Raw genomic sequence first — 15,323 nt, 5'->3', positions numbered from 1 at the left:
AGCTGGTTTACAGATGCCATATCAGCGAATTAAACAGCGTCTGATCGCTATAACCATCATTTGGTTAATTCACTGCACAGTCAAGTGGAGGTGTGTTTCAGTATTCCTACTGTTACACGCCTGGCTTCTTGACTATCTCTGGGTCGCTAGCAAGGTTAGCTATCCTACATCTGTGTCTAAATCCAGTTTTAGTTTTCATCGGTTTGCAGCCATATTGCAGACGCAGCCACGTCTTCTGTCTCCCTTTCTGCCGCCTGCAAATTCTCAGAGGGCCAGACCCTCTACAGGCTCAGGCCAGGGATACCACCCTTGGGCTCTCCCCCAGGCCCCCATCCCCGTGATGGATAGACACCCGAGGACTTGATTCAGACGGCCTCCTCCCCGGGACAAACAGGCCCCCCAACTGTGGGGAAGGAGGGTAGAAGAAGCAGTAGCCCTAGCAGTAGCCCTAGCAGTAGCCCTAGCAGTAGCCCTAGCAGTAGCCCTAGCAGTAGCCCTAGCAGTAGCCCTAGTTCCCTAGGTCTAGCCAGTACGGGGAGAGCACAGCGCCTCAGGCAAAGCCAGCTCGCTCCCGCCTGGCCGTCCCCCTCACTAGACAAATAGTCCAGTAGTTTTGCGGTTTTACGCGTGACACATGCGTCTAACGGCCTCTGACATGACCGGCTCTGGTCCACCCTTGTCACCGATGCCTAGTCAAGACAGGTGTTTGACACTGTCTACTCCTCGTAGAGTGCCAAACCCACCAGAAGTGCTCTCTCCTGGGTGCGTGTCTTCGAGTCTCTCCAGTGGGGTTGCACCAGTCGCACCCTCACAGCACCGCATTGGTCCCTAGCCTCAAGGCTCCGGTTTGCCGGTCATGCCTTTGGCTTGCTGCATAAAACAATGGGCTTATTGCACAAACTCCCCCTGGATCTTAGATACAGTGGAGAGAGGTTATCGTTTGCAATTCAAACAATGACCACCTGCCTCCCACTCCGTGACTCCCCTCTGTGGCGTTTGGAGACAAGGCGAAGGCACTGAGGGAAGAAATTACAACGCTATTGGACAAAAGGGCCATACACGTAGTTCATCCCTCGGAGGCTGAAGATGGTTTCTAGAGCAGATACTTCCTAGTGCCCAAGAAAGGGGATGAACTGCATCTCATCTTGGATCTGCGACGCCTGAATACCTACTTCAGGGTCCTGAGGTTTGAAATGATGATGCCGGCGGTGGTGATCCTCGCAGATGATCTGAAGGATGCCTACTTCCAGATCCACATTTACCCTCCTCACAGGAAATTGTTAGGGGTTGCCTTCTCTAGCCCTCAGACCACGTGTTTTCACACGTTGCCTAGAGGCCGCCCACCTCCCTCTCAGAGAGAAGGTAATGAGAGTGCTGGCCTCCCTGGATGACCTTTTGACCTGTGCCCACTCAGAGCAGCAAGCTAGATCGCACATGACTCTACTGCTGTCTGACCTGCAGTTTGGGCTTTACCTTTAACTGGCAGAAGAGTGTCCTCTGTCTGGCACAGCACATTGTGTTTGTTGGCTTCTCTTTTGACTCTTTTCCAGTGCTGGGTCAACGCTTAGACCCGGTCTGACACAGAAGGCGGCTGGTCGTAGTGTCGGGCACACACCTTCAGACACTCCTCCCGTGGAGGCACCTGGATGTTTTTGGACGAGGCTCCCACCTGGGGGCAGTGCGCTCGCTGTTCTCAGAACAGATGCCTCCTTAAATGGTTGGGGAGCATGTATATGGATAATTTTTTTTAAAAAATGCATTGGTTTTGACCTCTCATTTACACATAAATGGAGTTTTAGAAAGCACATTTCAAAACTCCAGTTTTAATATCCCATTGAGGGGGCTAAAACACACCTGTCACAATGGCGTTTTCATTTATATCCATGTCATGTTAATAAGTAAAATTATTTTTTTGTTTAAATCTGCATTTAAAAATATCCACATACGTATAACCAGCACCTGAATCACAAAGCACTGGTCCTGGTCCTGGTCCAGGAGATGAGTTTCTTCTAGCCACGTTGCCTGTCTTTGTTGCTGGATTGAAAATTAACTTGAGCAGAGGCAATAGTTGGCGACAGCCTAGCTAGTGTATAACAGCAACTTTGGACTTTTGAACCGAAGGGCTATCCATTGATTCTAACAGAACTTCAACTTTAAAGTTTGCTAAGCTTATCAACATGGTTGGAACACTGTTGCATAGGTCTCTAGGACAACAACTTATAACAGTCCATATTAAAATTTTCATGAACTTCGTATGTAATTTGAGATAACAGCAAGAAATGACCCAATGATAAATGGCTCATTCAAATTGTGGAATCTTAATGAGTTAACACTGCTCACATCACCACCAATGGAACAAGGGATTACATAACGGTAATGTAGAGTTCCCACTTTTTAACCTCAATAACCAATGATATTTGTTTTGTGTTTGTTGTTTTGAATATGACCTGTCATTGCTGACGCAATATGCATTAGAATGTGTAACTGGATCAGAAGCACTGTTATGTGTTACATAACACTGTTATATGTTGTCGTGTGTGTGATTATTACATGAAAGGCTGTTTGTAATTTCCTGAGGTTGCAGAGTCATCTCTAGTCGTCCGTATATGCATACGTCCTTCCCAGATTTTTGTTTGTACCATAGCTTTTGAACAGGTGGAGTTTTGACCAAAATCTTATGAGCAAGTACTCTATAAAGGTACATAAATTGATTTACTTTTGGAGGCCAACATTTAAAATCTATGCGAGCAGAAGTTTCACACAATCTGTGACATGGCATTCGTTTGACTGTGTACAATTGTGCTAAGAGACTCATGAAACTAAATTTTGTCACTTTGAAATATTCAATTTTGATGGAATTCACTACCCTTGCATTTCCCTACAGAAATGCGTAGAACTTAATGTCTTTCTCAAGTGATTATAATGCCTTTATTGTTCATGGGTATTAGACAATTATATAGACGTAGACCAGAGACAGATTGAGGTTTGTGGTAGAGCTTGTGGACACCAGTATATCTCCTAGAAGGATTGTACCTAATATCCAGGTTTCACATGTCCTTGCATTCTGCTTAGCTGCTTCTACTGTAATGTTAAAATGTGTTGACATGAAATCACACTAAGGCAAATTCCTTGTTTGTACAAAACTTGGCAATAAACATGCTTACAGTTATTAACTGGTTTGTGATTTTTGTTATATTGCACTCTGGGGTTAACATTTCGTTCATCCCTTAAGACACATGTGATGGATAGAGATGCATTTTTACATTTCATTTCATGTTATTTTCTGTGCTAACGTATGAAACTGCAACAAATGTGAATGAGCAACAACCAGAACCCTTATTTTTCAAGCTATATACAGTATATCACGAAAGTGAATACACCCCTCACAGTTTTACAGATTTTTGAGTATATCTTTTCATAGGAAAGCATTACAGAAATTTCACTTTGACACAATGATTAGCCTTTTAACAACATATTTAACCGCTTAAATTTCTTGTTCACTCAGAAAAAAACAAAATACAGCCATACAGCATTATGTCTCTCAGTCATTTTTTTTACTCAGTACTCAGGCCAGGTTCCAGTGTAATTGAGTAAAGTATTTGTGTCAAAATGTACTCAAGTACAAGTAAAAGTATTAATTTTAAAAATTACTTAAAAAGTACAAAGTATTCATAAAAGCTACTCAAGTACAATACTTGAGTAAAAGTAATTAGTTACTTTCCACCCCTGAAAAAAGGTGTATCCTCTCAATAGCTAAGCATGGTAGTGGGACTGACATGGTTTGGGGATGCATGAATGCTGTCAACATTGGCATCTGAAATACACCTAAAAGAGACATGCATGTCAACATGCACTGTGACTACTGAAGCAGATCATGATATTCTCCATAGGATTGCATTCAAATCTCATACCAATCTATTTAAGCCAGATGCAGACTCAAAATTTAAAAGTTCAATGCAAAGAAAGGTTGAAACGCACACTGATGACCTCCCTTGTCATCCCTTTTCATTTCGTTTCATTTCGAGACGATTCGAGCTAACATAGCCCCTTCTCTACCGGATTTTAATCTGGGGTGTACTCACTTTTGTGAGTACATGTTCAAACATTAATGGCTGTATTTTGTTTTTTTCTGAGTGAACAAGACATTTAAGCGCTTAAATATGTTTTTAAAAGGTCACTAATCATTGTGTCAAGGTTAAATTTCTGTAATGCTTTCCTATGAAAAGATATACTCAAAAATCTGTAAAACTGTGAGGGGTGTATTCACTTTCGTGATATACTGTACATACACAATACCCCTAACCTGTAATTCTGTATATAGTTAAGTTTTCTTTCCTGTTCCATTGAGACTAAATGTATACTGTATTCATGCACATTACACTGTAGGAACGGGCCTACTGTATAAAGTGCAGAGCAGTTTGAACTGTGCCTTTCGGGAAAAGTATTTCAGCTGTCCTGCATTTCAGTCTTATCTCTTTTTGATCATGGGTAACGTGTTTACATGAACACAGGAAAAACCTGCACAGGTGTTCTAATATGCCTGTTTACAGGATAAATATAGCACTGGCTGTTATTCACCTTGAATACCATCTTCTATAGGCATACAATATTTTTGTTTCGTTTTGGTTTTTTTCAGTAGGAATCCGGTGAGTCTGTAGAATATGGTGTATTAGGTGTGTGCCTAGTGTTCTAAATCAAATCTTTCAGTACCAATGAGGGTACATTATCATTGTTCAGTACAAATAGGCTACATGAAATAGATGGAATTGTAAGTAGAGGGGCATGGGAAAAAGGGGTTGAATAAACCCTCTGTTTTTATAACTCTGTATGCCTGCAGTGCCCTTGACCTGCATCTTATTTACTGCCCTGATGCCCACATTCTGTCCTGTGTTTACACTTTACGGATGAATTGAATGCAAAGGACAAAATTGATGTACGTTTTTTTACTTTCACTTTCGATATTCACCAGGATTTTCTGGCATGTGAAGAGAATCATCAATAAAAGAATAAGCACAATTAAAAGTCAAAATTCAATTCAGAGGGTTTATTATATATTTACATGTACTAAAGCTATGTATAACATAGCTCTGTTGCCTACAGCAATCATTTACTATACTACAAGACATGTCACAATACTATTTCCACTGGAAGGATTTGTAAATGAATATCATTATACTGTATATACAGTGAGTATACTGTATATAGTTGCCAAACTTGCTATCATTTCAGCAGTCAGACAACATGCACAACAACATTGACATCAGTCAACAATAGACTCTCTTATGCCGCACAATGAGTACACAATTACAGATTACAATAATTATTACATTTCTGAAAACAAGAATATTTAAAAAATTGAAACTTAGAAAATAAATACAAGAGTATACACCAACTGGGCAGTTACCGTTGCCGGTAGTTACAGGATTTAAACATAGACCAATTAAGGGCACATGGATTACATGGATTGACTTCTCAGTCTCTGTCTAACTACTGTACCTAGTCTATCTGAAGTAGTGGGCCCCTGGGGAAGTACTACTGACACAGTGTCTTCTGCTGACTGAAGGGCTGACTGATATGAAGTTGAAATCTGAAAATCTTGTCTCATACTGAGCCCAGAATCGGTCTCTGAGTCAATGTTAGGGGGAGAGGTTGGTGCTTCATCTCTGGAACTCTGATCAGAATGTACAGCTGTGCGGTTTCTGAAATCAGAGAGGGCACAGAGACGAGATATCATTTGCCCTGTTGTGTGTTTGCCCCAAATGGCTTGAAAGCACTTGGGTAGGAGGAGACAGAATATGACGCCGTAGTTGGAGACCAGCATGGCGGAGGCTTGTGCAATGGGGCGTGACTCACTTTTTGTTATGTAGACAGGAACGAAGCAGAGCCACACAAACAGGTGGATGAGCATGCTAAAGCTAATGACACCAGTCTCATTGAAATCATGTGGCACCTGTCTTCCTTTAAATGCTAGCAGGAAGCAAGCAAATGCCAACAAGGCGATGTAGCTATGCATAACTCCAAACCCAACTTTGGTGCCCTGAGTGCACTGTACCACATGGTCCATGCTATGAGTGTATACAAGTGAATTGTCTACATCTGGAGTGTCAAAGATCATCCAGAAAGTACAGATGAGACCTTGGACAGTGGTCAAGAGGACCATGATTATCACAGGCTGGTCCAATCTTTTCAGCCTGTCATGTCTTACAGGGTCAGTAGCCATGTATTTCAGGAATGTGCGGTAGGCTTTGACCAAAATGCAGGATACACAAAGAGTGAAACCCAAAGCGTACATGATCTGCTGTCCTCGACAAAGGTTGATGTTAGGTTTGTCCATGAACAGAATCACACTTACAAAACTCACCAGCAAGCCAAGCATCATGAAGCAAGACATGAACAGATTTGAGGCCATGATCACCAAGGAGTGTCTTTTGTAGATGAAACACGAAAAAGATATTGTGAGAATAAGCACCCCAATGATTACTCCCACCAGCAGAGCAATGGGATATGGTTCAGACCACTTCAGATAAGACTCTGTGCGTGCTTCACATTTAGACCATCCTTCCATAGACCAAGTTCCATTTGGACATTGGTGGCATTCATCAGTATCTAGAGGGGAGGAAGTATAACATGTAAAGAGGCTACACAACTCACTTTGTATCTGTGTCAATTTTAGAGTTAGGTAAAAAAAAAAAAATGTTAAACTATAATCAACATTGTCAGCTCATCATGATGCAATATCCTTTAAAATGCTAAATTTCATAGAGGGGGCATTTGGCAGTGCTTTATACATGTCCTTCCTTAACCTAAATTTCAGACTCAAACAGAGCTAAGAATATACCATTTACAGAGGAGAAGGTCCCTTCGCCGCAGGGGAGGCAGGTGTAACAGCAGGAAATATTTGTCATTTTCTTGAAATGTCCAGATTTGCAAGATTCTGAGCATTGAGATGAAGGTTTCTGTTGGGGTGTATGGAATTAGCACAGTCAGTGTCAGTGTTAATAAATGAATAAATACATAGATTTACAAGGCTTAGACTAGACTATTTAGTCCATTTCTATTTGCACTTACTGTGTTGTTTGGGGTCATTGTCCAGATGACATCAGAATTATCAATGTTCATCTGTCCTCTACGTACATTGTATCTTCCTATGGTTTTAATAGGCCTATCACCTGGTACCCACATGACCACTTCATAACCATCTTCAAAGTCACCATCCACATTGAAGAATTTCATCTCGCCATCAAGTGAAAACTTAACCTTACGGAGCTTCTCAACAAGCTGAAAAGAGAGGAGACGTGTTAAACTTCAGTTTAGTGCCGGATTTTAGCCAGAGCAAGAAGACTTGAGAATGGCCTTAAGTGAATGTGATATTTAATGTAATGTAGTATGGTTGGACCCAAGCATTAACCATTTGTTAAGAACCTAAATCTACTCTTGCACTAAATTCTTGCCTCTCCAATCACAATCTACAAGAAGACAGTAACACCAACTATGGTATATGATAGAACCTCTTGAAATTAATACCTGATATGGAGGGAAGATGGTCTCTCCTGGGCACGATGTCTCATTGCATCTGAGTAGGTCTCTCAGGGCATGTGCTATCGCCCAAACAGCCACTCTCTCACCATAGGCCACTGTAGGACCCAGAGAATGAGCTCTGGTTTTGCTGCAGTCTTTGGAGGAGCTGGGTGAACAGTATGTGATCCGTTTGTACTCTTCAATTAATTCATTTTTCACCCCTAAGTTGACTGTGAGATTATTAAAGAAATCATGAAAGCCAGCAATGTTTCCTGTGATAAATCGTAGTCCATATATGTCTCCAACCTAGAAAAAAAAAGAATTGTACAGTTTATTTATGTCCTTTAAGTACTTTTCATAAAATAACATTTCATACAATTCAGCTCAATTACAACTTAAGTAATGCTGATAGGGGCTAAAATCTACGGTACGTAGCACACCACCACCCACCTTGTCAATGTCCTGCATGTCCATCACTAATGGTGCACTGGACCAAATGTTACTTGCGATCCAAACTCGAGATGTCTTGAGGCGAATCATCTCTTCAAACAGCATCTTCACCAGCTCATCCCGGAGAATCACCATCACCACCTTATTATTATTATCATCATCATCATCATTATCATTATTATTCATGAACCCGGTTGTTAACACTGACATACAGTACACTATAAATATCTTTTTCAAGACAGACCTATATGGCAGGACATTAAAGACATTAATTTTGCATTGAAGGTATGAATCATCCCAAGTCCGTAAGGAATCATCTCAAAGTAGAAATCCAACTACTGAAACCATTTGCACATGTGGATGGACGAATTTATATTGCTTTATCATAGCTGGTAAAATTGTGCAAACTTATATCCGGTAGATTTAGGGTTTTCAGTGAATTATTCAAAGCAACTTAAACCTTAGTAAAAATGTAGGCCTAAAAATATAAATAAAAGACTTCAAATTGAAGGCACATTGTCAAATTTGTTAAATGGCAATTCTTTATATTATGCATTTTTAGAAAATGAAGATAGTAAAAAAATAAGAAGATTTGCTTGATAGTATACTGTATCAATTAAAAGAGGATCATTCTGAGGCTGATGATTGTATGGAACATACAGTGGACACTTGCTTTACCTTTGCATCAGATTGCTGTATCTGTCTGGCCACCTCCATGATTCGTTGCTGACTGTTCTCATGGCCCAGATAGTGTGGAATGACCTCCTCGTAAGCTATACACACCCCATCTGCTGCTGCATCCTTCAGGAAACTCTGGTGAGCACCTCTGCCGTAATCGTCGTCCATGGAGACCAGGCCCACCCAGTTCCATCCAAAGTGAAGCATCAGCTGTGCCATAGCCTCAGTCTGGTGCACATCACTGGGGATCACCCGGAAGAAGCTTGGATACCATAGTCGATCACTCAGAACCGCAGCAGATGATGCGGCACTTATCTGAATAGCATTATAGAATTCAGCTATGCCACACAACTCCTGATACTCTCCCTTTAAAAGCACACTACTTTATGTAACAGTGCCATTTGAATTCAAACACTCCAGTCACATTATTGGTCTGACAGATGTTTCAGGCCTTTAGATTCAGTAGTTACCATGTCTCTTCTAGCCCCATAACACACGCTGTTCCACCAATGGAATCCAATGAATCATTAATAAGTAGTGGTTGTTAATGGTCTGTGCATGGTGTATTCAGCATTGTTTAAACCTTCGGTAATGCTTAGGTAACCCTCTTTTCAATAGTTCACTCTCTGAAATTTGGATTAAGCATGTACAGTAGTATATCACGAAAGTGAGTACACCCCTCACAGTTTTTGCAGATTTGTGAGTATATATTTTCATAGGAAATCATTACAGAAATTTCACTTTGACACAATGATTAGTGACCTTTTAAAAACATATTTAACCGCTTAAAGTTCTTGTTCACTCAGAAAAAAACTAAATACAGCCATTAATGTTGGAACATGTACTCACAAAAGTGAGTACACCCCAGATTAAAATCCGGTAGAGAAGGGGCTGTGTTGGCTCGAATCGTCTCGAAATGAAACAAAATGAAAAGGGATGAAAGGGGAGGTCATCAGTGTGCGTTTCAACCTTTCTTTGCATTGAACTTTTACATTTTGAGTCTGCATCTGGCTTAAATAGACTGATGTGAGATTTGAATGCAATCCTATGGAGAATATTGTGATCTGCTTCGGTAGTCACAGTGCATGTCGACATGCATACACATAAAGTTGTTAAAAGGTCACTAATCATTGTGTCAAAGTTAAATTTCTGTAATGCTTTCCTATGAAAATATATACTCAAAAATCTGCAAAAACTGTGAGGGTGTATTCACTTTTGTGATATACTGTATGCATACATCTTCGTTCTCGCTGGAGAACGGACTCTCGCAAGAGAGTACTGTAGTTGTCCACGCGGTGGACTGATCATCGAAGTGCTTCATGGGGTCGGCAGCGACCACTGCACTCAAGAACAAACTCTCGCAGGAGAGCGGCTGTCCACGTGGTGGAGCGATCATCAAAGTGCTTCACGAGGTCCGCACGGACCACTGCACTCGAGAAGCTGAGATAGATTACGCGGCGTATCGGGCAAGATCGCTGGCCGTGGTGCTGAAGTACTGCCACGGCCAAGAAATGTCTATGCAGTAAACATTCTCAAGCTCGGGAGTACAGGGAGCCACTGAGAGTTCGAGCAGTATCTGCTCTCAGATATGTGCGAACTCTGAGCGGACACCCCCCAGCGGATGATGGTCGGAGAGCAATGGAGCGAGGTGAACTGGGAGGAAGCTAGGGCAATACGCCCCATCTTCGTTCTCGCTGGAGAACGGACTTCTCGTGATCGTGCCGCTCTCGCAGAAGAGTAGCTGTCCACACGATGGACCGATCATCAATGTGCTTCACGGGGTCTGCAGGGACCACTGGACTTGAGCAGCTGAGATAGATTATGTGGCGTATTGCGAGACTCCTGATGAATCGATCGAACAGCGGCGGAAGGGAGGCGAAAGGGGAGGTGGTGGGACGAGCGAGAAAGAAAATTTCTGACTGGAGACAGGTGAGTGGAGAATAAATGCTGGATAGTTAATTAAGGGGCGTTCCAAATTTTCTGTGCACTGAAATTCCACCGAATGACGGCAGAGTGCAGAATGAGATGCAGCTGGTTAAATAGGCGTGCCTATCTTTTCGCGCTGAACTCGGGCGAATGACAATAGAGTGGAGAACAGAATGCAGGTGGTAAATTAGGCAACCCAAATTTCATTACGCTTCTCTCTAACGTTCGTTTTTTACAGAAACTTGCATTTAATCATATGCTAGCCATTAGGTAAGGGATAACGGCCGACGAGGTGACCAGTTTTACGAGGTTAATGGCAAGGCGGCGGCTCTGAACTCCGATGTGCGCTCGCCAAGCCATTTACCTCGTATAACCGGTCGACCTCGAAGGCCGTTATTCCACTTACGTATCTACCGTTACAGTAGGGTACTTCTTTTACTCTCTTACTGTCTGTAAAGTTGTAGGAAGCATGTCAACTGCACCAGAATCTTACTAGCAAGATAGACACGTTGCTGTGCGGGCATCGCGTCTAGAATCTTCGCTTGGTATGCCGACGTGATTATTTCATTTTCCATAGACGATGTGCATAATTTCCTTAGATACGCGTCGCACACTTGATGCCTGACCGGTTATCAGGTTATTATATCAGGTTACCGGGTATTGGCCACCCCATCAGCCAATCAGAATAGAGAATTACGTTGCGTAGGCAGATAACTTTTTATTATCACTCATCAATTAATCATCATTATCCTCAAAATTATGTAGGGTTCCTTCTGTAGTCCAGTAGCTGTATACTACTCTACTCTTCTCGGGGCTATAAGCAACTGTAGTCATCTTTCGGCCCACTAAAAACGTTTGTAGACTACTTCCTGGTCGCTGCTGCTGGACTTGCGCTGCAACAGAAAAAGTCTGCTGCACGACTGTACACCGTGTAGCAACCCAATGTAAGTAGGCTGCCGGATGTGAGTGCCCGGATATCCGCCCGAGTATCTGCATGCATTTGCATTCATTTCCACCATCAGGAATGCTTTGCGGCACCACAGCTACCCTATGTGAGTCGCGCTGTGTCGCCTGCCTGTCCCTTCTATAATATGATTGTAGCCTACCGTAACAACTCGCCTCGGCCCCGCCGAAAATATCCACCAGACCACCACGGGTCCTCTGGTGCTGTGACCGTTTTAGGATATTTTTTTCATATCCAATACTTGCACATTAAGAGTGACAATTCCATCATGGGTGTTTAAACGATATGTGCGAATGCAGTCATGTTGAATTTAGGGTGGCCAAACCATGCCATGTCATGAAGAACGTGCATCACATTATTTAAACAGCTCGTGTAAACAGTTATCCTGAGTGCCCGTGTCTTTTTGGAGATCGGAGGCTTGATTAGCAAAGAGATGGGAGAGAAATTAGTTGTGCGCGCGCACACACATCTGCACAATATCCATCGGACACGAAGTTACTGGCTCCAATATTTCAGCGTCCCGTTTGATTCTGTACTGACACTTTTACGTTTACGTAGCACAATCAAATGAATAGGCTATTTCTAAATTATATAGTCTCCAATGTGCCTAGTTTCACGTGTGGTTGGCATCACCAAATAATCTGCACAATGTGTGGCATAACTTTTCGAGTGTTACATTTAGACCGGATAAAGTATCGAGCATGGTCTGTCCCTTAAATAATATTAAGAGTGTCCCGTAACAACTCGGTCTCGGCCCCCGCCGCAAGTAGGCTATCCTCCACCACGAAGGTCCTCTGATGTTGTGACCGTTTTGGGATATTTTCATATCATACAGAAATAAGAGCGTGCGCGAGCGCCTCTAGAATGGCTCCAATATTTATATTCAGCGCCCAGTTTAATTCTGCACTGACACTTTTAAATGTACATGGCACAATCAAATGAGTAGGCTATGTCTAAATGTAGGCCTACTAGGCAGGCTCTAGTCACCAATCTGGCTTTGTTGTTTCTGTATCACCAATAATAATGGCACAATATGCGGCATGGTTTCGCGTGTTGTTTTTGCACCACCAAATAATAACTACACAATATGCGGCATAGCTGCTGTTTTCTAACTCAGATAGAAGGATATGCCCAGATATTCTTTTAACTTGTAGGATATTCTGATGTTATGTTTCACTAATGTAAGGAGTAAAACTTCTCGAGTGCTAGCTACATTTAGACTGGGTAAACTCGTGACAATGCCTTCCGAAACGGGCTATTCTGTCTGTGACGGTGTATCTATTTTAGGCTACAGTCTTGTGCAAAACTTTTTATTTAACATTGCGAATGGGCAGGATGATTTGCTTAGACACGCACATGCTTCAGAGCAGCTAGAACTGTGGAAGGTGACTGCTGCAGTTTTCAGCTCAGTCCTCCTGGATAATAAAAACAAAATAATGCCGACGAGAAGGTAACGCCGTTATCTTTTGATGGATTCCCTTTGGGTGCCCGGTTGAGACAGTTTAATTTTCACACCCAAATCAATTCGGTTTTAAGTTATAATTTTATATATAATTTATATATAAGTTTTATTATTTTGATGTTATTGGTCACCGGGCCTATTCTTTTGATTGGGAGATCAAGGAACTCTCTGGTGTCGCCGAAACGGCGATGTGCTGTGGGCTCTTAACGCACGGCACCTACTGTATGTCCCTTCCATCTTCAGTCAGACTCAAATCGGACCGAAATCAAGTAGCTGAGGTTAAACTGTCGTAAATACACGACCGAAATCGAGTAGCTGAGGTAAAATAGACGTAAATACTCGGGCGGATATCCGGGCACTCACATCCGGCAGCCTACTTACATTGGGTTGCTACACACCGTGCCATGAGTTTTGAGCTTGCGAAGGGGGGCGTGGTGCCATTTTGGGTCACGTGACAGCATGAGTCATTGGCGCGAGCTAAGTATGCAAGTACCGACGCCATGTATGACAAGGGCTTTTAGTTAACCTCTTTCTTACTCATTGGGAACAAACAGGGAGTATGTATTCATCACATACAAAGTATTAGTATAAAAATATGTTTAAGTAATGAGAAATAATTAAGAGTTAGTTGCGAACCAATGAGTAAGGAAGAGGTTAACTAAGACTTCAACATTCATTCACATTGAGTGAATCCAACATGCACAAACCATTAACAACCACTGCTTAATTATGATTAATTGATGAGTGATAATAAAGAGATAATGGCTAGCAAAAGAGGGTTACCTAAGCATTACCTTGGGTTTAAACAATGCTTAACTCATGCTTAAAGGTGCAACATGTAAGATTTTAGTAGGCCTAGTTTATTTTCCAGAATCCATGCTGCCCATTCACAAATGTGTAACATTGTGGCCAGAATGGGTATTGCAACTATGCTTCTCATTGAAAGTGTGCTGCCTATTGCCAAATTTCATCCTTTCATGAATATTTACTAAGCAATAAACTAGTGTTTACTAGTATGACCAAACTACAGTAAGTTTTGCAGCTAAAAAATATATATTTCTGGAAATTAAAAATGGCGGACCATGGAGAAGATCCCCCTTTTCATGTATAAAAAATGCCGTTTTTCCAGTCATAATGAATACTTAGAATTTGATGGTGGTGGTAAGTATTCATGAAAAAGGCAACATTGGTGAATGGCCAGCATGAATTCTGGAAATGAACTAAGCTTCTAAAAATCTTACACGGTGCACCTTTAAAATATTCAGGCAAATGGATGCAGGACAAACATAACTAAAACAAATGATTGTCTCTCACCTGAGGGAAGAGATAGACGCTGAGAAGCTTGGCTATAGGGACAGTCACTAGCGAGTAATACTCGCCAATAATAGCCTTCACATGCGGCCGGAACTCCGAATAGTCATGCAAGACCGGCAAAGAGCCATTGATAGACAGCAGGTGTTCCACAGAGAGGAGAGCTTTGGTGGCATCAGCACACACGTCATACGCAACATATCCAAGCCGAACACCAGGGAGGAATCCTGAGTCATTGATCTCTTCAATGGTGAACATGGAAACAGTTATTCTGAGGAATCCCTCTACATCTATACTGAGAAGTGAAAGAGAATGTACACAATACAGCTACCAAAACATTTTTTAAGCTAAAAAAGGCTCTTCTTTCTACCAAATGAAAGATTTTGATGGTTGACAAAAAATAAATATAGACTATGCACCTTTGTGACAGTGCTGATAAGTAGGCTACAGCAAAAATAAATGCAGCCTAAAATAAGAAAAGTGTGGAAAATACTGTCTTTCTCAGAAACTCTTTCTCAGTCTTCCTCACTCAAGTTTGTGTGTGTGTGTGTGTGTGTGTGTGTGTGTGTGTGTGTGTGTGTGTGTGTGTGTGTGTGTGTGTGTGTGTGTGTGTGTGTGTGTGTGTGTGTGTGTGTGTGTGTTTCTGTGCATACAGTATGTGTGTGTGTATGTGTGCATGCGTAAATGGGCACTCAAGAATCCTCAAGTGCAGACTTTTTTTTGCTTTAGTTACCCGCTGCAGTTGAACTTCTCTGGACGAATGCGACCTTGGAGATTGTCCACACGGGAGTGAGCAGAATTTAGTATGCCTATGATGATGTCCCCTTCTTTGTGGAAAAGGCACTCGGAATACATCTCATCCATCTGGGAGACAGGAACCAGCGCTGCCATTAGCACGAATGGAGGAATGACAAGTCGGATCCACATGTTGCCCTGAGAGCTTGTGACAGTGACTGCCTCCTGAATGTGTGTGTGTGTGTGTGGATATGTGTGTGTGTTTTTATAGGAGGACTA

General features: G+C 42.0%; 1 protein-coding gene across 1 annotated transcript; it reads right to left on the bottom strand.

Annotated features, from left to right (window-relative positions):
- Positions 1 to 1,564: 1,564 nt before the first annotated feature.
- On the bottom strand, positions 1,565 to 14,818 carry LOC134468763 (G-protein coupled receptor family C group 6 member A-like). The gene is made up of 9 exons (XM_063222637.1): positions 14,313 to 14,818; positions 8,647 to 8,961; positions 7,969 to 8,109; positions 7,525 to 7,824; positions 7,069 to 7,278; positions 6,846 to 6,956; positions 6,531 to 6,606; positions 5,608 to 5,699; positions 1,565 to 1,687 (listed from the first exon to the last, which is right to left on the bottom strand). Exons 1-9 carry the CDS (start codon positions 14,565 to 14,567, stop codon positions 1,565 to 1,567), a joined length of 1,623 nt encoding a protein of 540 aa, XP_063078707.1. The 5' UTR covers positions 14,568 to 14,818.
- Between the last annotated feature and the right edge of the window lie 505 nt (positions 14,819 to 15,323).

The sequence above is a fragment of the Engraulis encrasicolus genome, chromosome 18, assembly GCF_034702125.1.
Source record: "Engraulis encrasicolus isolate BLACKSEA-1 chromosome 18, IST_EnEncr_1.0, whole genome shotgun sequence".
In the NCBI taxonomy this organism is placed as follows: Eukaryota; Metazoa; Chordata; class Actinopteri; order Clupeiformes; family Engraulidae; genus Engraulis; species Engraulis encrasicolus.
This window is presented reverse-complemented; position numbering and strand designations above follow the sequence as displayed.

Excerpts from the sequence above, each read along its gene's own strand:
- LOC134468763 (XM_063222637.1), bottom strand. The coding sequence starts at position 14,567 with ATGTTCACCATTGAAGAGATCAATGACTCAGGATTCCTCCCTGGTGTT. Across the intron at positions 5,700-6,530 it reads AAATGTGAAGCACGCACAGA|AAACCGCACAGCTGTACATT; the intron begins GTCTTATCTGAA and ends CTCTGATTTCAG. Across the intron at positions 1,688-5,607 it reads AGAGACCGATTCTGGGCTCA|CGAGCGCACTGCCCCCAGGT; the intron begins GTATGAGACAAG and ends TTCTGAGAACAG.